This window comes from Mustelus asterias, chromosome 19, assembly GCF_964213995.1.
Source record: "Mustelus asterias chromosome 19, sMusAst1.hap1.1, whole genome shotgun sequence".
Taxonomy (NCBI): Eukaryota; Metazoa; Chordata; class Chondrichthyes; order Carcharhiniformes; family Triakidae; genus Mustelus; species Mustelus asterias.
Window position 1 is genome coordinate 84,688,596 of NC_135819.1, and position 24,667 is coordinate 84,713,262.

At 47.5% G+C, this 24,667-nt stretch overlaps 1 protein-coding gene across 1 annotated transcript in view; it reads left to right on the forward strand.

Moving 5' to 3' along the window:
• The window catches only part of LOC144507516 (semaphorin-3E-like), a 335,905-nt gene extending 325,844 nt beyond the window's left edge, over positions 1-10,061 (forward strand). Inside the window, exon 18 of the mRNA XM_078234643.1 lies at positions 9,600-10,061. Coding sequence (XP_078090769.1) covers positions 9,600-10,061 — 462 coding nt within the window. The remainder of the gene's footprint in view (positions 1-9,599) is intronic.
• The last annotated feature ends 14,606 nt before the right edge of the window (positions 10,062-24,667 follow it).

The following is a 24,667-nucleotide window of genomic DNA, read 5'->3' on the forward strand; positions in this document are numbered from 1 at the left end:
ACCTCCCTCTCACAAAACCATGCTGACTATCGTTAAAGAGTTTATTCCTTTCTAAATGCGCATACATCCTATCTCTAAGAATCTTATCCAACAACTTCCCCACCACGGACGTCAAGCTCACCGGCCTATAATTACCCGGGTTATTCTTCCTACCCTTCTTAAATAACGGGACCACATTAGCTATCCTCCAATCCTCTGGGACCTCACCTGCATCCAGTGACGAGACAAAGATTTGCGTCAGAGGCCCAGCGATTTCATCTCTCGTCTCCCTGAGCAGCCTTGGATAGATTCCATCAGGCCCTGGGGATTTGTCAGTCTTTATATTCTCTAACAAACCTAACACTTCCTCCTTGGTAATGGAGATTTTCTCCAACGGTTCAACACTCCCCTCCGAGACACTCCCAGTCAACACATCCCTCTCCTTTGTGAATACCGACGCAAAGTATTCATTTAGGATCTCCCCTACTTCTTTGGGCTCCAGGCATAATTCCCCACTTTTGTCCCTGAGAGGTCCGATTTTTTCCCTGACAACCCTTTTGTTCCTAACGTATGAATAAAATGCCTTGGGATTCTCCTTAATCCTGTCTGCCAAGAACATTTCGTGACCCCTTTTTGCTCTTCTAATTCCCCGTTTGAGTTCTTTCCTACTTTCTTTGTACTCCTCCAGAGCTCCCTCCATTTTTAGCTGCCTGGACCTAACATACGCCTCTCTTTTCTTTTTGACCAGTCCCTCAATTTCCCTGGTTATCCACGGTTCTCGAATCCTACCCTTCCTATCCTTCTTTTTTACAGGCACATGCCTGTCCTGTAGCCCTAACAACTGTTCCTTAAAAGACTCCCACATGCCAGATGTGGATTTACCCTCAAACAGCCTCTCCCAATCAACAGCTGCCAATTTCTGCCTAATCCCACTAAAGTTAGCCTTCCCCCAATCCAACACCTTACCCTTGGGACACCACTCATCCTTTTCCATCACTATCCTAAAGCTAACAGAATTGTGGTCACTATTTGCCACATGTTCCCCTACCGAAACTTTGAAGACCTGACCGGCTCATTCCCCAGTACGAGGTCCAGTATAGCACGGTAGCACAGTGGTTAGCACTGCTGCTTCACAGCTCCAGGGACCTGGGTTCGATTCCCGGCTTGGGTCACTGTCTGTGTGGAGTTTGCACATTCTCCTCGTGTCTGCGTGGGTTTCCTCCGAGTGCTCTGGTTTCCTCCCACAGTCCAAAGATGTGCGGGTTAGGTTGATTGGCCATGCTAAAATTGCCCTTAGTGTCCTGGGATGCGTAGGTTAGAGGGATTAGTGGGTAAATATATAGGGATATGGGGGTGGGGCCTGGGTGGGATTGTGGTCGGTGCAGACTCGATGGGCCGAATGGCCTCTTTCTGTGCTGTAGGGTTTCTAAGATTTCTAAGATTCTAAGCCCCCTCTCTAGTCGGGCTATCTACATATTGTTCCAAAGAACCCTCCTGCACGCATTTTACAAATTCCTCCCCATTCAGAGTCCCTGCTCTCAGCGATTTCCAGTCTATACCAGGGAAATTGAAGTTTCCCACTACAACAACCCTATTTTTCCTGCACCTATCCAGTATCTCCTGACATATCCGTTCTTCCACTTCCCTTGGGCTGTTGGGGGGCCTGTAGAACACCCCCAACATAGTGACTGCGCCCTTCCTGTTTCTAAGCTCCACCCAGAATGACTCGTTACACGAGTCTACCTATAACCCTCCATCCTGTTAAGTTCCATGAACTCATCCAGGAGTCTCTTAAAAGACTCTATTGAGTTTGTGTCCACCACCACTGACGGCAGCCGATTCCACTCGCCCACCACCCTCTGTGTGAAAAACTTCCCCCTAACATTTCCCCTCCGACCATGGGGGACCTTATCAAACGCCTTACTAAAATCCATGTATATGACATCAACTGCCCTACCTTCATCAACACACTTAGTTACCTCCTCAAAAAATTCTATCAAATTTGTGAGGCACGACTTGCCCTTCACGAATCCGTGCTGACTATCCCGGATTAATCCACATCTTTCTAAATCGTCGTAAATGCCATCCCTAAGGACATTTTCCATCAATTTACCAACCACCGAAGTAAGACTAACCGGTCTATAATTACCAGGGTCATTTCTATTCCCTTTCTTAAACAGAGGAACAACATTCGCCACTCTCCAGTCCTCTGGCACCATCCCCGTGGACAGTGAGGACCCAAAGATCAAAGCCAAAGGCTCTGCAATCTCATCCTTTACCTCCCAAAGAATCCTAGGATATATTTCATCAGGCCCAGGGGACTTATCGACCTTCAGTTTATTCAAAACTGCCAGTACATCCTCCCTCCGAACATCTATTTCCTCCAGCCTATTAGCCTGTGTCCTCACATAGCAGCCATTCCCACACTGGGAAAAAGCCTCTGAGAGTCCACCCGATCTATGCCTCTCAACATCTTATATACCTCTATTAGGTCTCCTCTCATCCAACGTCTCTCCAAGGAGAAAAGACCGAGCTCCCTCAGCCTATCCTCATAAGGCATGCCACTCAATCCAGGCAACATCCTTGTAAATCTCCTCTGCACCCTTTCAATCTTTTCCACATCCTTCCTGTAATGAGGTGACCAGAACTGAGCACAGTACTCCAAGTGGGGTCTGGCGAGGGTCTTATATAGCTGCATCATTATCCCCGGACTCCTAAACTCAATCCCTCGATTGATAAAGGCCAGCACACCATACGCCTTCTTAACCACCTCCTCCACCTGCGGGGCCGATTTTAGAGTCCTATGGACCCGGACCCCAAGGCCCTTCTGATCCTCTACAGTACTAAGAGTCTTTCCCTTTATATTGTACTCCTTCATCCCATTTGACCTGCCAAAATGGACCACTACGCATTTATCTGGGTTGAAGTCCATCTGCCACTTCTCCGCCCAGTCTTGCATCCTATCTATGTCCCTCTCTAACTTCTGACATCCCTCCAGACTATCCACAACCCCACCAACCTTCGTGTCGTCGGCAAACTTACTAACCCATCCCTCCACTTCCTCATCCAGGTCATTTATGAAAATGACAAACAGCAAGGGTCCCAGAACAGATCCCTGGGGCACACCACTGGTGACCGACCTCCATTTAGAAAAAGACCCATCTATACCACTCTCTGCCTCCTTTGGGCAAGCCAGTTCTGGATCCACCGGGCAGCAGCCTCTTGGATCCCATGCCCTCTCACTTTTTCTGGAAGCCTTTCACACTAATCTCAGACCAAAAAGAGGCGTCGACATTATGAAAATGCTTGGGGTTCCCTGGTGCTCTTGGGAGGTCACTCGGAATTCCACAGCTCAGAAAGTTCGGGAAACCCTGATCTGGACCATACAAAACATGGAAGCATTGTGAACCGTGAGGAGAATAGTGTAGAACTTGAAAAAGACGTTGACAGTTGGTGGAATGGATGTGTTGTGGCAGATGTAGTTCAATGTGGAGAGATGTGAAGATATGTTTTGGTCGGACAACTATGGGGAGACAATATAAAATCAAGAGTTCAATGCTAAATGGGGTGTAGGAGCAGAGGAAGGAAAAGAACAAAGAACAAAGAAAATGACAGCACAGGAACAGGCCCTTTGGCCTCCAAGCCTGCACTGACCATGCTGCCCAACTTAACTAAAACCCCCTACCCTTCCGGTGACCATATCTGTCTATTCCCACCCTATTCACGTACTTGTCAAGACACGCCTTAAAAGTCACTACCGTATCCGCTTCCACTACCTCCCCCGGCAACGAGTTCCAGTCACCCACTACTCTCTGTGTAAAAAATCTGCCTCGTACATCTCCTTTAAACCTTGTGCCTCGCACTTTCAACCTATGCCCCCTAGTAATTGACTCTTCCACTCTGGGGAAAAGCTTCTGACTATCCACTCTGTCCATGACTCTCATAATCCTGTAGACATCTATCAGTTCTCTCCTCAACCTCCGTCGCTCCAGTGAGAACAAACCAAGTTTCTCCAACCTCTCCTCATAGCTAATGCCCTCCATACCAGGCAACATCCTGGTAAATCTTTTCTGTACCCTCTCCAAAGCCTCCACATCCTTCTGGTAGTGTGGCGACCAGAATTGAACACTATATTCCAAGTGCAACCTAATTAAGGTTCTCTCAAGCTGCAACATGACTTGCCAATTTTTAAACTCAATACCCCGGCCGATGAAGGCAAGCATGCCGTATGCCTTCTTGACTACCTTCTCCACCTGCATTGCCACTTTCAGTGACCTGTGTACCTGTACACCCAGATCCCTCTGCCTATCAATACTCTTAAGGGTTCTGCCATTTACTGTATATTTCCTATTTGTATTAGACCTTCCAAAATGCATTACCTCACATTTATAAATGAGGTAAAGCTGTGTGTATCTGTGCATAAGTCATTAAAGGTGGCAGGACAGGTTGAGATAACAGTTAATATGGTATAAGGCTTTATTAATAGGGAGATAAGCCGGAATTTTACCGCCCCGCCCACCCGCAACAGGAATCGGAGCAGGTGAAGGGCAGACCATGGAAAGGTCTGTTGACCTCGGGTGGGATTTTACGGTTTGGGGACGAGGGAGGCCGTAAAATCCTGCCTGTCGTGTACAGGTACAAGGAGGTTATTTTGAACATAAATAAAATACTGGTTAGATCTCGGCTGGAATATTGCATACAGTTCTGAGAATCACATTTTAGGAAGGATGTGAAGGCATTAGAGAGAATGCAGAAGAGGCTTACAAAAATGGTTCCAAGGATGAGGAAGAACGTAGAAGATGGGACTGTACTTCTTGGTGGACAGGAAATTGAGAGGAGATTTGACAGAGACATTCAAAATCATGAGGGGCTTGGATAGAGTAACGAGGGAGAAATTGTTCCAAGCTATGAAAGGAATGGGAACAAGAGGGCACAAATTCAAATTGGAAAAAAAAGGAAAAGTGACATGAGATAAAAATGTTGTAATGCAGCAAGTAGTTAGGGTCCGGAATGCATTGCCGGAGGGTGTTGGCGGCAAGTTCAATTGAGGCATGCAAGAGGAAATTAAATGATCGTCTGCAGGGTTACAGAGAGGAAGAGGAGAATAGCCCAAGGTGAATTGTTCATTCAGAGGAACAACACAGACACGATGGGCCAAACAGCCTCCTTCTGTTCTGTAATGATTCTGTGGTTGCACTCATTTTTGTTTTTATGTTTGGGTGCCAGGTAATTTAGATTCCAGATATCTTTCACTTACAATCCAGTGGCTCTGACGACAGCGCTGTAATAAATGAAGAAGTCATGGTGTACTGAGCATGTTTAGCTGCTACACAAATCTATAAATAGATTATCAATCAAAATGTCATTTTGAAAGAGAAGGTCACAGCCATAAAAACACAGCACAGAAAGACTCAGAAGTCTATTCTGCTGATAATTAAATGTTAGAGCTGGAGTTATTTACATTATGGTTTAAGGTTTTTAATCACTAATTGTTGTAAATTTTAAACACTGAGGCATTGAGGAGATTGTTGGGATAGGTGGTCACACAAATGAAACAGCTTGTTGCTATTTTCTCTGCTGCTGGAAACACAATCTGTTGACTCCCCGCAATCTCCTTATTAACTAACGATAATCGGAGTTTTTCCTTTATTCTTTCAGGGGAGAGTGGGCATCGCTGGGACAGTCAGGATTTATTTCCCATTCCCAATGGTTCTTGAACTGAGTGTTAGTGAAGGCAGCAAGAAATAGGTAGGTCATTTCAGGGAGCAGTGAAGAGTTTGACACATTGCTGTGACTCTGGAGTCACATGTAGACCAGACTAGGTAAGGACAGCAGATTTCCTTCCCTAAAGGACATTAGTGAACCAGATGGGTTTTTACACCAAACGATGATGGTTGTCATGGTCACCATTTCTTAGTTCAGTTTATCCCAGATTTATTAATTTAGTTTACATTCCACCAGCAGATGACACCAAGATTGGTGGCATGGTGGACAGTGAGGAAGGTTATCTCCAATTGCAGCGGGACCTTTATCAATTGGGCCAGTGGGCTGACGAATGGCAGATGGAATTTAATTTAGACAAATGCGAGGTGATGCATTTTGGTAGATTTAAACAGGGCAGGACTTACTCAGTTAATGGTAGGGCATTGGGGAGTGTTACAGAACAAAGAGATCCAGGGGTACATGTTCATAGCTCCTTGAAAGTGGAGTCACAGGTGAACAGAGTGGTGAAGAAGGCATTCGGCATGCTTGGTTTCATCGGTTAGAACATTGAATACAGGAGTTGGGACGTCTTGGGAGTCAATTACTAGGGGGCACAGGTTTAAGGCGCGAGGGGCAAGGTTTAAAGGAGATGTACGAGGCAGATTTTTTACACAGAGGGTGGTGGGTGCCTGGAACTCGTTGCCGGGGGAGGTACTGGAAGCAGATACGATAGTGACTTTTGAGGGGCGTCTTGACAAATACATGAATAGGATGGGAATAGAGGGATATGGTCCCCGGAAGAGGAGGGGGTTTTAGTTCAGTCAAGCAGCATGATCGGTGCAGGCTTGGAGGGGCGAAGGGCCTGTTCCTGTGCTGTAATTTTCTTTGTTCTTTGTCTTGTTGAAGTTGTACAAGACATTGGTAAGGCCAGACTTGGAATACTATGTGCAATTCTGGTCACCCTATTATAGAAAGGATATTATTAAACTAGAAAGAGTGCAGAAAAGATTTACTAGGATGCTACCGGGACTTGATGGATTGAGTTATAAGGAGAGGCTGAATAGACTGGGACTGGGAATAGACTGGGACCTGGGTTCGATTCCCGGCTTGGGTCACTGTCTGTGTGGAGTTTGCACATTCTCCTCGTGTCTGCATGGGTTTCCTCCGGGCGCTCCGGTTTCCTCCCACAGTCCAAAGATGTGCAGGTAGGTTGATTGGCCATGCTAAAAATTGCCCTTAGTGTCCTGAGATGCGTAGGTTAGAGGGATTAGTGGGTAAATATGTAGGGATATGGGCGTAGGGCCTGGGTGGGATTGTGGTCGGTGCAGACTCGATGGGCCGAATGGCCTCTTTCTGTACTGTAGGGTTTCTATGATTTCTATGATTTTTCTCTGGAGCGCAGGAGGCTGTGGGGTGACCTATAGGGGTCTATAAAATAATGAGGGGCATAGACAAGGTAGATAGTCAATATATTTTCCCAAAGGTAGGGGAGTCTAAAACTAGAGGGCATAGGTTTAAGGTGAGGGGGGAGAGACACAAAAGTGTCCAGAGGGACAATCTTTTTCACACAGAGGGTGGTGAGTGTCTGGAACAAGCTGCCAGAGGTAGTAGTAGAGGCGGGTACAATTTTATCTTTTAAAAAGCATTTAGATAGTTACATGGGTACGATGAGTATAGAGGGATATGGGCCAAATGCGGGCAATTGGGATTAGCTTAGGGGTTTTAAAAAAAATAAGGGCGGCATGGACAAGTTGGGCCGAAGGGCCTGTTTCCATGCTGTAAACCTCTATGACTCTATGAGCTGCCACGGTGGGATTTGAACCACTGTCCCCAGAACATTAGCCTGGGCCTCTGGAGTACTAGTCTATTGACATTACCACTACCCCACCATCTCCCCATATTTAAGCTTTGTTAAGGACACAGCTGATGGTAAATGTTGGGTTATTCCAAATCTGAGAAGAGAACCTTGAAACCACTGCCCTCAACTGAAATATGCAATTTGGTCGAATGTGAGGAAAGATTTGAACCCCAGAAAGTGATGTCCCAGACATTGTGAGACATGTTAAATAAATTAACTGCTTTACTAAACAATGAAATAAACAACAATAACATAAACTAGTTCATTTAACTAAGACAATGGCTACACACAGTATCACTAATTTACTCCAAATACTCCTTACTTCTCTACCTCCAGAGCTAACTCCCCCCAAAGATTCCACAACAGATTTTTAAAACTATAAATATTCAATAACCGTTACCACACCAGGTAGTTATATCTCTTTGAGGTTGTTTCTGAGGTACAAAATAGCTTGCTGGGCGTTAAACAGCAATTCCTGCTGTGGCTGAAGTCTAACGAAACAGCTCCATTGCATAGGCTTAATCATCTCCTCATATGTGGTTTTCCCCTTTGATCTTCCCTTATCTGAGCTAACTTCTTCAGAAATTAAAATTAATTCCCTTCATTTCTTAAGTCTAGATTTTAAAGTGTAAGTTGGGCCGAAGGGCCTGTTTCCATGCTGTAAACCTCTATAACTGTTTGATTCTATGACTCGAAGTTCACTCACTTTGTGACCCTCTCTTCAAACCTTGTCTCTTCATTTGAAACATTAACATCTTATTCATATCCCTTCATGTCCTGTCCCCATTGTTATCAACTTGCATTGGGTAAGATCTGTTTGCAGTGTTGCTAAGCTCATCAACATATCAGTGGTGCTAGCTCCATTAATATAACTAAACTGTCTGTATCTTAAACAACTTACATTTTCCAAAGTTTTAAGAAAGATATGTAACTTGCAGAAAATATTTCAATTTCCTGGCTTTCGGTGAGAATCAAGATGGCCAGGAAAATCGGGCAGTGGGCAAAAAATGGGTTTAGTGCCGGGCACTAAACCTGTTGTGATACTCACGCTCTATGTTACCAGCCCCAATTATGGTCCCTGCATCCCAATAAATATTGTAATTGTCTAGTTATCATATAATTAGCAGGCTTGAAGGTTTAGTTTCCTCTTTTGCAAACCACAATCATTTTGAAGAAATCACAGGCTGTCAATCAGGCCTAGACTCTGTCAACATTGTGGTCAGGATTAATGGGGTATTTGAGATCCATTCAAGCATGGAGGGAAATGAAAATAAACACAGGTGGCTGGATTAGAAATCCATTGAGCTGTCAGTGGAATCTTTTTCAAGACACTGCACGATGAAGTTGTTAGAGATCTAATAATAGTCACGCTGGTGGCCTCTGCATTGCACAGAGTGTGGGAGGTTCTAGTCTGAACTCCCACTGAAAAAACCCGCATGAATTGCTCCAGTTCCCCTGCGAATTCAATACTTTGAATTTTTGGAGGAGAATTCCGCCCTTCATCTCTCTCATGCTCTCCACCTGCTGTACTAATGATTCCATTACTTCATCAGTTCCCATTTAAGCCTTTAAGAGACCCAGGTTACCACATATCAATTCTCTGTTTCCCCTCTTTGTATAAGAATCATCTGAATTTTTATTAACATTTTAATACTTGCGAACAATGTGCAAATTATATAAAAATGTCAAAAAACCCAATATTACTGCAATTTAATCAATAATATACTACAATAAACTACGCATATTTGCACGGCATTTTTTTCACTCTTTTAATAAAGGAATTGGCGGGCAGATATTGGAAAATATACATTTCTAAGTACTGTAGCACTGCTAGCTCAATATGCAGATTAGAATGACAGAGAGGCTGATTTCTTTCAGAAAGAGATATCTGAAATATTCCTGATATAGGAATCGTAGTTTATCTAATTGTCTGCCTCAGTCTGATATGTTGGCAAAGTGTGATCTGATCCAGAGCAGGTTGATGTAGACATGAAAACCTGGTCAACAGGATCACTCAATACTCTGCTTAAAGGATTTTCTTGTTATGATGCTCTCATAGGTCAAGACAGATGATCGGGTGATTAAAACAGAGCTTGGATTACTGTTTCTCAATCTGCACAGAATGGATGCTGGGACATATTTCTGCAAAGCAAGAGAACATGGCTTCATCCAGACAGTGATGAAAATCAGACTGGATGTTTTGGAAGGGGAGCAGATTAACAGCATATTTCACAAAGATGGTGAGGAGGAGAAGCCCCACAAAATGCCATGCCAGGTGCAAGCTGGGAACCATCCAGGAACGAGACCATGGTACAAAGAATTTCTCCAGTTAATAGGTTACAGTAACTTCCAGAGGGTGGAGGATTACTGTCAGAAAATGTGGTGTAATGAAAAGAAGAGAAAGAAGAACAAAGTAACTGTGAACAAATGGAAGTTCAGCAATGCACAGGAGCGGAAAATGAAAAACAGAGGTCTGCATTCTGAACACCGACGAACACCACGGCATGTTTTAGACACATGAGGATCAAACATAAATCTTTCAGTCTTTTTTTTAAGAATGATACGATGGTGATGTCAAAAATATCAAAGAAATGTTTTAGGAAACACATCTCCTGTTTACAAAATGCACAACAGTTTCCTATTAGATTCACATTTGGATTCAAAGCTCAAAATATCATTAACTCCACCTATAAATAGGTGTACGTGTGGCACTGGTAACAGTTGTTGCAACATCAAGTGTATGCTTTAGAGATTTACATGCTTCTTAAAATTCAAGACCACTGTTGTATATAATTTCACAGAATTTTTCAATTAACCCCGAGTAGTTTGCATAGTTATCTCTTCCAATTCCACAGTTGTTCATTCTCCAATAGTTTAAGGATTTTTAAAAATGAAACCTGTGGATACATTAATGCCTGGACAGAATTATTAAATTATCTCTTCGACAATATGGCAAATGTTTCACTTGTTTGTCGACATGGATGTTTTTGAAATGTATCATACGATGTGCTTGTGACACCATCATGATTAAATTGATCCCCATTTTGTTGGGCATTCTGTGCAAACACTGAAAGACTACCCAATACTTGATTTGACAAAGGTAGTGCCTCTTTAATAAAAATAGTTAACTAAGTACAGCTTTCTATGCTTAGTGAGTATCAGTCAGTGTTTAAACAACCTCAATTAGAGAAAAGGGCAAGTGGAAGGAAATGACCTTTGATTAACCCCATGGCTTTATTTCAACATTAAGAAACATCTTTTTTCCTTTATGCTATTATGGAACGTGGGCATCACTGGCAAGGTCAGCATTTGTTGCCCATTCCTTGAACTGAGTGCCAGTTAAGAATCACCCATGTTGCTGTGTGAGTCGCACATAGGCCAGAGCAGGTAAGGATGGCAGATTTCTTTCTCGAAAGGACATTAGTGAACCAAATAGGTTTTTATGGCAACCAACAATGGTTTTATGGTCATCATTAGACTTTTAATTCCAGATTTTCATTAAGTTCAAATTTTAACTTGGTGTGAGATTTGAACCTGGTCCCCAGAACAGCACTCTGGGTCTCTGGATACTTGTCCAGTGACAATACCACTATCCCACCACCTCCCCTTTTCTTATTTGAATAATCATTGCTAGATGGATGATATGTTTATATCCAAACATAAATTGCTATTATTTTAGTTTTTATCAATTGAGACTTAAAATAATTGGCACACAAATGTTTTCAAACTGTAACAAGTGGATAATTGATTTTTAAAGGAACTATCTGCAGTTGAATCTTTTTGTCTCTTTATTCCTCATCATTAAAACCTCCACATTTGCCATTTGAGATTGGATATGACCAGGATATACATGTTACATGAGAAAGCGCAAACTGCCTTGTTCTAGGTGAAAGAACCATGGAATCGCAATGCAAACCATGTTCTTTATATTTTCCATAGGATAGAAACATAGAAACATAGAAAAACTACAGCACAAACAGGCCCTTCGGCCCACAAGTTGTGCCGAACACATCCCTACCTTCTAGACCTACTTATAACCCTCCATCCTATTAAGCTCCATGTACTCACCCAGGAGTCTCTTAAAAGACCCAATTGAGTTTGCCTCCACCACCACTGACGGCAGCCGATTCCACTCGCCCACCACCCTCTGTGTGAAAAACTTACCCTGAACATCTCCCCTGTACCTACCCCCCAGCACCTTAAACCTGTGTCCTCTCATAGCAGACATTTCCACACTGGGACAAAGCCTCTGAGAGTCCACCCGATCTATGCCTCTCAACATCTTATACACCTCTATTAGTTCTCCTCTCATCCTTCGTCTCTCCAAGGAGAAAAGACCGAGCTTCCTCAGCCTATCCTCATAAGGCATTGATGCGCGTCAATTGAACTCGAGGCACGAAGCTTCATAACAGAAGGCTTTTATTGTCTAACAATGGAACTAATAGAACGTAAGCACACCATCCCAGACTGACGAGGTCCCGCCCGAGCAGGGGGTCTTATACCTCTCCCAGGAGGCGGAGCCCGACTGGGATGTGCCACAACAGTAACAACCACAGGTGTATTAATCCCACCCGAGCCCAACAACAACATTAGAACAACCCCACAGTGGGAACCAACGATGGTTCACCACATTCACCCCTCCTTTGAGAACAAAGGCCGGCGGGGTACGAAAACAGAATTAAAAAAAGTCAACAGATTATAAGTCCAGACGGTCTGGAGGACCGCACCGTCGTTGTGACCTCCTCAATACCGGTGGTGACACCGGAGTAGGTGCTTGCGGTGGCGTTCTCTCCAAAACAGCGTCCGGCTGTCCTCCCACGGACTCACAGGCCGGTTGACCCTGATGAAGCGGTAGTGCAGGGGATCCCGATACATTCTGCGATGGCGCCGATCTCCGGGGCTCAGGCAAGCTGTGCATTGGAGTATAACTGTTAAGCACTGGTCCCGGTGCTGACCGCGCCACGTCCGGGGGACAAATAAGGGATAAGGGATTCATCACTGGGGGTATGGGAGCGACAGGAGTTGCTACGTCCCCTGCGGGCGCCAGGTCTCGGATCGAGACTGTGTCCTCTCGCCCGTCAGGATATGCCACATAGGCATACTGAGGGTTGGCGTGGAGGAGGTGGACCTGTTCGACCAAGGGGTCGGACTTGCGGGCCCTTACATGTCGCCGCAGAAGGACGGGTCCTGGGTACGTCAACCAGGCTGGTAAAGATATCCCCGAGGACGACTTGCGAGGGAATGAGAACATCCTCTCGTGGGGAGTAGCATTGGTTGCCGTACACAGGAGGGAGCGAATGGAGTGAAGCGCATTTGGGAGGACCTCCTGCCAACGGGAGACTGGAAGGCCTTTGGACTTCAGCGCCAATAGGATAGCCTTCCAGACTGTAGCATTCTCTCTTTCCACCTGTCCATTACCCCTAGGGTTGTAACTCGTGGTCCTGCTAGAGGCAATCCCGTATGAGAGCAGGAATTGCCTCAAGTCATTACTCATGAACGACGAGCCCCTGTCGCTATGGATATAGCTGGGGTACCCGAACAGGGTAAAAAGATCACGGAATGCCTTGATCACCGTGGCAGTCGACGTGTCCGCGCAGGGGACAACAAACGGGAACCGGGAGTACTCGTCTATTATGTTCAGAAAGTACACGTTCCGATCTGTTGAGGGAAGGGGGCCCTTAAAATCCACACTCAGCCTCTCGAAGGGGCGAGTGGCCTTGACCAAATGTGCCCGGTCAGGTCGGTAAAAGTGCGGTTTGCATTCCGCGCAAATCCGACAGCTCCTTGTCACCGACCTGACGTCTTCCACCGAGTAAGGCAGGTTGCGGGCTTTGATAAAGTGGTAGAGCCGAGTGACCCCAGGATGGCACAGGTCATTATGGAGGGCGTTCAAGCGATCCTCCTGCATAGTAGCGCATGTTCCGCGCGAGAGGGCATCCGAGGGCTCATTGAGTTTCCCTGGACGATACATGATATCGTAGTTATAGGTGGAGAGTTCAATTCTCCACAGCAAGATCTTGTCATTCTTGATCTTGCCCCTCTGCGTGTTGTTGAACATGAACGCCACGGACCGCTGGTCCGTGATCAGGGTGAACCGCTTCCCCGCCAGGTAATGGCGCCAGTGTCTGACGGCCTCCACAATGGCCTGGGCCTCCTTTTCCACCGCTGAATGCCGAATTTCGGGGCCTTGGAGGGTGCGGGAAAAAAACGCGACGGGCCTGCCCGCCTGGTTTAGTGTGGTGGCCAGGGCGAAATCAGATGCATCGCTTTCCACCTGAAAAGGGATGGATTCGTCTACTGCGTGCATCGTGGCTTTCGCAATGTCGTGTTTCAATGCCTTGAAGGCCAATTGGGCCTCTGGCGTGAGTGGAAAAGTCGTGGACTTAATAAGCGGACGGGCTTTGTCCGCGTAGTTGGGGACCCACTGCGCATAATAGGAGAAGAAGCCCAGGCATCTCCTCAGTGCTTTTGCGCTAGCGGGCAAGGGAAGTTCAGCAAGGGGGCGCATACGGTCGGGATCAGGGCCAATGACCCCGTTTTCCACCACGTATCCCAGGATGGCTAACCGGCGCATACGGAATACACACTTCTCCCTGTTGTAGGTCAAGTTCAGGCGAGATGCAGTGCGTAAAAAGTTCTGGAGATTTGTGTCATGGTCCTGCTGATCACTGCCGCAGATGGTGACATTATCCAGGTACGGGAAGGTAGCCCGCAGCCTGTTCTGGTCCACCATTCGGTCCATAGCACGCTGGAAGACCGAGACCCCATTGGTGACACCAAATGGAACCCTAAGAAACTGATATAGACGACCATCCGCCTCAAAAGCCGTGTAGTGTCGGTCCTCTGGGCGAATGGGGAGTTGGTGGTAGGCGGACTTAAGGTCTATGGTGGAGAACACCCGGTACTGCGCAATCTGATTGACCATATCAGATATGCGCGGGAGAGGATACGCATCCAGCTGCGTATATCGATTAATGGTCTGACTGTAATCAATGACCATCCGGGGTTTGTTCCCGCTCTTGACCACCACAACCTGTGCTCTCCATGGACTAACACTGGGCTGTATGATCCCTTCTTTGAGGAGTCGCTGAACCTCAGATCTGATGAAGATCCGATCTTCAGTGCTGTAACGCCTACTTTTAGTAGAGATGGGCTTGCAGCCTGGTACCAGATTCTTGAATAAAGAGGGTGTGGTGATCTTTAATGTAGAAAGATCGCATGCGGGGCGCTTTGGACAATTTGGAGACTGCAGCTGTTCCCCTACTGTCAGCGAAGGGAGTGGCCCACCGTACTGTAGGATCACACTCTTCATGTGGACCATAAAGTTTAGTCCGAGGAGAATTGGTGCGCAAAGATGCGGCAACACAAGGAGCCTGAATCGCTCGTAAATTGTGCCTTGCACTTTCAGAGTTACCACACAACGTCCTTGAACAGGGACAGACCGGGACCTTGATGCCATAGAGATTGTCTGTTTGGCAGGTTGAATCTGGAGTCCACACCTCTTTACAGTGTCAGGGTGAATAAAGCTCTCAGTGCTCCCGCTGTCAAACAGACAATAAATTGCACGACCATTTACCTCTATATCCATCATTGAACAGTCAAGCCTGTGGTGCTTAGCCTGGTTCAGGGTGATCGACGCCACCGTTGGTCCTTGAGCATCATTGCAGGCAGCTGAGGTCGACACTGAGGACCCCTGCTGGTCGCTCCTGGTCGTCGTCGACCAAAGTGGCCGCCCCCATGAATCGCACATGGTTGAGGGCGCCAAGCGTAGCGACTCCTGGTGGTCATCCTCCTCCGACTCCGTCGACCACAATGGCGTCATCCTGGACTCGCACGTGGACGAACCCCGTGGGTACTTCGACGTCGATGGTGACGATCCCCGTTCCGAAGGGTCACAGGCTGCACTGCCGTTCTTGGGCTTCGATCTGCACACCTTCGCATAGTGCCCCTTTTTACCGCATTGGTTACAGACCACCGCTTTAGCGGGACACTTTTGTCGTGGATGCTTGGCTCCTCCGCAGAAGTAGCACCGTGGGCCGCATGGGGCTGCCGCCGTCGTCGGGTCTACATGGGAGCACGCCATAACACTGCACTTCGAGCCCGTGGGGCGAGGAGGGATTTGCGACTGCTCCTGCCACGTTGTCTCCACGTGGTCCTCCGGATACAGGACCAAGCTCATCGAAGCCGCCTCAAGCATTTCAGCCAATTCCATAGCTTGGGTCAGGTTGAGATTCCCCTTTTCTAGCAGCTTGAGACGGATGTACGAAGACCCTACCCTGGCCACAAGCGCATCTCGGGCGAGGTCATACATGCTCTGCTCAGCCGACACAGCTTTGCAGTCGCAGCCCCTGGCTAGCTGCAAGAGCTCATTGGCGTAATCCTCCATGGTTTCGCCCGACTGCCGACGTCGTGTAGCGAGGAGGTAACGAGCATGGATCTCGTTGGGAGGTTTCGTGTAGCGCTTTTTTAAAAGCTCGAGGGCCCTCGGGTAAGTGGTGGCCGCACGGATCGCGAGGTAGACTGTGTCGCTTACCCTCGCATGGAGGACCCGGAGTCTGTCGTCATCTGTGGTGACCGCTGCGGAGGCTGCCAGGTAGTCCTCAAAACACTTCAACCAGTGGTCGAAGGTGTTAGAAGCGCCCACCGCACGTGGATCCAGCGTCAGACGTTCTGGCTTTAGGATTTGCTCCATACTCTCCTTTCCGTCGAGAGCTTAGTGTTAGACAATAAAATTGATGCGCGTCAATTGAACTCGAGGCACGAAGCTTCGGTAACAGAAGGTTTTTCTTGTCTAACAATGGAACTAATAGAACGTAAGCACACCATCCCAGACTGACGAGGTCCCGCCCGAGCAGAGGGTCTTATACCTCTCCCAGGAGGCGGAGCCCGACTGGGATGTGCCACAACAGTAACAACCACAGGTGTATTAATCCCACCCTAGCCCAACAACAACATTAGAACAATCCCACAGTGTGAACACCCTAGCCCAACAACAACATTAGAACAACCCCACAGTGGGAACCAACGATGGTTCACCACAGGCATGCCACTCAATCCAGGCAAAATCCTTGTAAATCTCCTCTGCACCCTTTCAATCTTTTCCACATCCTTCCTGTAATGAGGCGACCAGAACTGAGCACAGTACTCCAAGTGGGGTCTGACGAGGGTCTTATACAGCTGCATCATTATCCCCGGACTCCTAAACTCAATCCCTCGATTGATAAAGGCCAGCACACCATACGCCTTCTTAACCACCTCCTCCACCTGCGGGGCCGATTTCAGAGTCCTATGGACCCAGACGCCAAGGTCCTTCTGATCCTCTACAGTACTAAGAGTCTTTCCCTTTATATTGTACTCCTTCATCCCATTTGACCTGCCAAAATGGACCACTACGCATTTATCTGGGTTGAAGTCCATCTGCCACTTCTCCGCCCAGTCTTGCATCCTATCTATGTCCTTCTGTAACTTCTGACATCCCTCCAGACTATCCACAACCCCACCAACCTTCGTGTCGTCGGCAAACTTACCAACCCATCCCTCCACTTCCTCATCCAGGTCATTTATGAAAATGACAAACAGCAAGGGTCCCAGAACAGATCCCTGGGGCACACCACTGGTGACCGACCTCCATTTAGAAAAAGACCCATCTATACCCACTCTCTGCCTCCTTTGGGCAAGCCAGTTCTGGATCCACCGGGCAGCAGCCCCTTGGATCCCATGCCCTCTCACTTTTTCTAGAAGCCTTGCATGGGGGACCTTATCGAACGCCTTGCTAAAATCCATGTAAACCACATCTACCGCCTTCCCTTCGTCAATGTGTTTAGTCACATTTTCGAAGAACTCCACCAGGCTCGTAAGGCACGATCTGCCCTTGACAAAGCCATGCTGAGTATTCTTGAGCATACTAAACCTCTCTAAATGCTCATATATCCTGTCCCTCAGGATCTTCTCCATCAGTTTACCAACACTGAGGTTCGACCGGTCGGTAATTACCTGGGCTATCCCTATTCCCCTTCTTGAAAATAGGAACCACATCCGCAATCCTCCAGCACCTCTCCTGTCTCCATCGACGACGCAAAGATCATCGCCAGAGGCTCTGCAATCTCTTCCCTCACCTCCCACACTAACCTGGGGTTCATCCCATCCGGACCCGGCGACTTATCTGTCTTGATGCCATTCAAAGATTCCAGCACAACCTCTTTCTTAAAGTCCACATACTCAATCCTTTCAGTACATCCACCCAGCTCCTTCTCCTCTGTGAAAACCGAGGCAAAATACTCATTGAGCACCTCTGCCATTTCTACTGGTTCCGTACGGACTTTCCCGCCTTCATCTTTTATAGGCCCTATTCCGTCACATCTCATCCTTTTGATATTTGAAATATATTTGAAAGCTATGGGCAAACATTCACGTGTAAAGTGATAGACGTTTTCTCACAAAGTGTAGCACTTCACACTTTACCACATCAACTGCATCTGAGACATGAAGGGCCCGATTTTACCATTTTGATTCTTTGTGCCGAATCTGGGCATCGTACAGATCCGACCTAGAAATCCGCATTCAGACGTCCCCATACGCTTTCAGCCGTCTCCAGACCAATCCACGCTGTGGGCGGGGCTTAGCGCTGCTGGAATGATCGGAGCTCTGAACTGCGCATGCGCAGTTTGAAAAAAATGTGGAAAAGCGTGCCCGTGTCGGGAAAGAAAAAAAAAGCAGAAAGCAGAGAGAGCATCTAGGAGCGAAAAGCAGAAGCGAGGGTATATCTCGGAGGGGCGAGGGGGCAGATGGACCTCTGGTGGGGGGGGGGGCAGGGGGGCAGGGGGGCCTACTGCCACTTTGCGGGCGATCGGTGGGGAGGGAGGGGGACAACAGTGTTAAATGCATCACCCATCTCCATCAATATGAAAGAATCACCCATATCCAGCAGGATGAAGTCATTCCATATTACGATCAGCACTAAAATGATGCCAATATATATCATTATGAAAATGTCACCCCGACCCACTGACACATGGGTGGGTGTCCATTCCCATCAGTGAAACAACATCTCCCATATCCTTCAGAATGAATATTTTTCCCATATGTTTCATGATGAAAATTTCACTCAGATCCATGACTATGAAAACATGGGAAATATTCAACAGTTTGAAAAATGATCTTCCATCCATCAGTGTGAAATAGCTCACGTATCCACCAGTCTGAAAATATCTCCCTCATCTATCAGTCTAGAAAATATCTGTCACATCCAAAAACCCCTCTCATCTCCATCAGTGTGAGAATAGTGTCGGCAGACATGAGCATGGAACGATTTCCCTTGTCACAAATTAAGAAAGCATCTCCCCTATTCGTCAGCACAGAAAATATCTTCTGCATCCATCCCAACATCTCTCAATCAATATACATGAAAGATAATATCTAACAAACAGAACAAACATTCCCAGAGCAGGCAACTAACGCAAAATCTCCAATGGACATAAATATGAAAATCGACCACCAATCACTGTAGTGATGGTGTATCCCTTTCCAGGCCCAGCTTGGTCCGTCTCCAGTGTCTCCTCTTGGAGTTGTACCTGATCTTGTTGCCGGTTTTCATGTGGATCCACTGTGGAATCGGCCGGTTCTGTTTCACCTTCTTAGCGAGGAATCACTTGATCCTGTAGGTTTTGTGGGATGGCATGGCCGCACGTCAACTCCGGGACGAGGGATTCGTTCCTCTGGTGGGGAGGAGGGATCACCCGCAGAGTGGCAGTGGACCTCCCTGCCCCCCCCACCAGAGATCCATCCGCAATCCCCCCCCCCCCAACAGTGAGCGATCGGGCCTCCCCTCCACCACCAGACAATGACCAGCCCTCTTGCACCCCCCCCAGAGATACATCTGACCCACCCCCTCCTCCTCCTCCCCCCAGAGATACATTTGACCCACCTTCTCCTCCTCCCCCCCCCCAGAGATACATCTGACCCGCCTCCCTCCGCCCCCCCCCCCCCCCCCCCCCCCAAGAGGATGATCTGGGTCAGAGAGCCGTTGGAGGCTCTGAACCCGCTCTTCAGAAGCTGCAGCGTCGGCATCAGACTTTTATTTATCAGGTCGCTAAAAGCGCGGATCCGGAACGGTACACGTGGCGGTAAAGTGGGAAATGATGATAGAGTTGGACGGGCAGTTCATTAAATCAATTTAAATGCATGCTAATGCATTTAAATCGTCGGTCCGCCCGATTTGGGTGCGCAACAGATCCCCGCCATTCGCGGCTCTCGGTAAAGTGGCAATTTGTTTGAACGAGGGTGCAGATCGCGATAAAGGCCTCACACCCGACTTTACTGCGATTTTGCGCCCGAAAACGGGCGCAAATTGTTGGTAAAATCGGGCCCGATGTTTTCCCATTCCACCGGTAAACACCTGAAACGTACTGCTGTGATGCACACTCTTTATTACATTTGTTGCATTGCTATTGTATCATTCACAAACTTGGACATTGTATAACCAAGCCCAAATATGGCAAAAGTAACCATCATCTTAATGTTGAACTATAAGGAATCTGACTGCGTACTTATCTCCAGTCTGAAAAACATTCTGATTCTTGTTCATTGGCTAATTGCATTCACAAGTTACACCATCCCTTTACCAATCCCATGAGCTTTTAGTTCCTAAACAAGTCTGTTATCTGATACTTTATCAAACACCTTTTGAAATTCCACATATAAAACATCTGTTGCCCAAGCTTCATTGACCTGGTTTAATACAATTCAAGAGGAACACAATTCAAAAGCTGAGGAGTTACGTTAAGCTGATATAGAATCTTGGTTAGATCCATCAGTACCACCTTCCATACCCGCGACTTCGAATGGCCAGAAGAGCAAGGCAGCAGACACATGGGAACGTGAACACATTTAACTTCCTCTCAAAGCCACATAGAATCCTGCCTTGGGAAAATGTCACCGTTCCTTCACTGTCATTGAGTCAAAATCCTGCAATTCCTTCCCTAATACTGCAGTGGGTTTACCTACACCATATGGACTGCAGTGGTTCAAGAAGGCAGCGCACCACCACTTTCTCAAGAGAAATTAGAGATTGACAATAAATACTGGCCTAGCCAGTGATGCCCACATCCCAGCAACTCACTTTACAAAAAGCTCAGAAGTTTTGTGCACAATTCTGGTCTCCTTATTACAAAAAGAAATGTTGGAGGAAAATAGAGTTACAAGGATGAAACCAGAACTAAACCGATATAATTATCATGGAAACCTCAGCGAGTTGGGACATCTTTCTTCAGAAAAGAAAATTCTGAAACAAAGGTCACAATTTTAAAATAGTTTCTAATAAATCTAATAAGCTATGGGCCAAATGTTAGTAAATGGGATTAGATGGGAGGTCAGGTATTTCTCATGTATTAGAGCAGACTCAATGGGCCCTATTTTACCAGTTTGATTCTAAGTGCTGGGTGGACGTGAAACTGGGAATGTTTCAGATCCGACTTATAGACCCGTTCTCAGGTGCCCCCATACGCACTCTGCCTGAAAAAATATCAGCGATTCTGAATCACGCTGCACAAGCCTGTGGACGGGGCTTAATGCACCAGAAATCCTGCAGCTCTGATCGGCACCTCCAACTGCGCATGTGCAGAAAAAAAAATGATAGAATGCTGCTCCCCTGCCACATCGCTCATGGGCCGATAATGCCTCCCCCTGGCCCCCACTGACATTGCTCCACCCCCACAAAATTACTGACCCCCTTATCCCCCCCACCCCCTCTGCCACCCAGACCCATCGCGGGCCCCTTCCCCTTTCTCCCCCCCACTGATCTCAGGCAGAGTGGCAGCAGACCCTCCCTTCCCCTCCACTGATCTCAGGCAGAGTGACAGGGTGGCACGGTGGCACAGTGGTTAGCACTGCCGCCTCACAACTGCAGGACCCGGGTTCGATTCCCGGCTTGGGTCGCTGTCTGTGTGGAGTTTGCACATTCTCCCCATGTCTGTGTGGGTTTCCTCCAGGCGCTCTGGTTTCTCCCCCACAGTCCAAAGATGTGCAGTTAGGTGGATTGGCCATGCTAAATTGTCCCATCGTTCAGGGGGACTAGCTAGGGTAAATGCATGGGGTTATGGGGATAGGACCTGGGTGGGATTGTAGTTGGGGCAGACCCAATGGGCCAAATGGCTTCCTTCTCCACTGTAGGATTGTAAGTGACTTGTAAGTGACAGTGGACCCCCTTCCCCCCGCCCACCCCCCTCCCGCCCTCCCCCACCAATTTCAAGCAGAGAGCCGTCACACGCTAGGCACTTACCTCCTCATTAACTGGAGCACCCAAATCAGACTTATATGGAGCAAGTCTGTTTTGCGCCGATTCTAGATGGGCGAACGCGGTGGTAAAGGGGGAAGTGCTGGTAAGATTGGGCATGCAGCTTATTAAGTGAATTTAAATGAATGCAAATATATTTAAATGAGCGTCGTGCCTGTTTCAGGCGCGGTTGTGATCGCGGCTATTTTCGGGCCTTGGTAAAGGGAGAACCAGCGCAGAAGTGAGCGCGGAGCGCGCTATTCATCTCACACCCGACTTTACCAAGTTTTCGCGCCTGAAAATGGGAGCAACACAATGGTAAAATCGGGCCCGATGGGTCAAAGGGGACCATATGATTCTCTGATTCTATAAATCCAATAAAGAGTTCATGAGAAATATCTTTATTCAGAATGTGGAACCACATGAAGAGGTACATATGTTCAACCTGAGAGAGATATTAACATATGATTTTGTTCTTAGGTAGCTGAAATATGCAGGGGGATACCTTTTTCTTCAACTCTGAAGATGTCTCGTGTTGCTGCACTGCAGTTTCTGGGTTTGGAGTTGGAACAGGCTAACTGATCAGAGGAACATTATTGATTCCTGTACTTGCAATCTAAACTGAGCAACATCAGCTCTGAAGCTCCACTCATTAGCATTCAAAAGTTGATTGATTTTAGGGAAGAGCTCACAGGACAAGCTAAGAATTTCTTACATCTTTCTTTGGTCCAAACTACATGTATACAGCAGCAAGTGACAGGTCCGTCCATGGAGCGTACAGCTGGGAGGTGTGTCTCGCTTCCAATCCAAGTGCTGATTAGGCAGCTTTGTAATTGCACAGATTCCGTCACTGAGGATGAGTGACTTTGAAGAAAGAAGGAGGTTCAATATTCACATCAGAAGTAGAAAAATTAAGCATAATTTCAACAGATTTATAATCATGCTAGCTTAGCTTGATAGAACAAAGAACAAAGAAAATTATAGCACAGGAATCGGCCCTCCAAGCCTGCACTGACCATGCTGCCCGACTGAACTAAACCCCCCTACCCTTCCAAGGACCATATCCCTCCATTCCCATCCTATTCATGTATTTGTCAAGACGCCCCTTAAAAATCACCATTGTATCTGCTTCCACTACCTCCCCCGGCAGCGGGTTCCAGGCACTCACTACTCTCTGTGTAAAAAACTTGCCTCGTGCATCTCCTTTAAACCTTGCCCCTCGCACCTCAACCCTAGTAATTGACTCTTCCACCCTGGGAAAAAGCTTCTGACTATCCACTCTGTCCATGCCTCTCATAATCTTGTAGACTTCTTTCAGGTCTCCCCTCAACCTCTGTCGTTTCAGTGAGAACAAACCAGGTTTCTCCAACCTCTCCTCATAGCTAATGCCCTCCATGCCAGGCAACATCCTGGTAAATCTTTAATACACGCAGTGATCTGTCAGTTTCCAGAGATTTAGTCGCATTAAATTAAATTCTGAAATATTGATAGAGTATTCATTGGTGGACAATGATTTAGTAAGACACTCCTAAATAACCACTCAGGTTGCTGGAATATGAAGAGAAATACATTGCAAGTCAGAGTGGAGATCGACGCATGCGCAGTGGTCCCGCACTACCAGCCTCCCGATCGCTGGCCAGCCTTCCGACGACTCCCCATCGCTGCCATTCCAACTCCACCACTCCTCCCCCCTAATCACTGGCTTCATGGACCTCTCTGGGCCAGCACTGATGTCCCCCGCCCCGACCCCTCCCGCAGTCGGCCCCCCCGCCCCCCACCCACACCCCAGCAGTCCCAAGCCCCCCCACACCCCGATGGCCAGCCCGATCACCCCCTTCCCTCCCTCAACCCCTATGCCGAGTGGCAGTGGGAACTCCCCCACCTCCATCGACCAACCCCCTATAGGCCCCACCCCCTCTGGTCCCACCCCCTTGGCACTGCCCGATGCCTGGTGGGCAGTGCTATGGTGCCCCCTTGGGCATTGCCAGTTTGTCCATTGGGCAGTGCTGGGGGCTAGGCTGGCAATGCCCAGAGGGCAGCCCCTTTCCCCCAACCTCCTGTGGGGTCTCCAAGGCCTTTGTTCCCTCCAGTGGGGTTGGCCGCCAGCTCCCTGATCATGGGGAGCTGTTGTAAACCCTACTGGAATGAAACACTACTGGCGGGCAGGGGGAGACGCTCGCGGGTCCGGGGACTTCAGTTCCGAGCCCGCTAATGATAATTAAATGCAGATTTAAATATGGAAATCAGTTCCGCGGCAATTTCTGATGTGGAACTGATTACTCTAGGGTGTGGTGCCCAGCAGGGAACCTGTTAAACGGCCTCTGCTGATGTTTCCCAGCAGCCCCCTCTCCCCCGCTAGAGCAGTGCAGCGGGCTGGGAGAATCACCCCCTTTGTTGGGCAGCACGGTAGCACAGTGGTTAGCACTGCTGCTTCACAGCTCCAGGGACCTGGGTTCGATTCTCGGCTTCAGTCACTGTCTGTGTGGAGTTTGCACATTCTCCTCGTGTCTGCGTGGGTTTCCTCCGGGTGCTCTGGTTTCTTCCCACAGTCCAAAGATGTGTGGGTTAGGTTGATTGGCCATGCTAAAAAATTGCCCTTAGTTTCCTGAGATGCGTAGGTTAGAGGGATTAGTGGATAAATATGTAGGGATATGAGGGTAGGGCCTGGGTGGGATTGTGGTCGGTGCAGTTAGCTATTTCTATTTCTGGCAGCCCTTGTGTGCAGTTAGCTTCATCCTACAAATAATTTCAAACAAACACACGAATAAATGACTCATGGTACTTATTCCATTGAATTGGAAAAGATGATACACCCACATGATTACATTTTGATTAGGAAGCCAAATGGAATGTTGGTG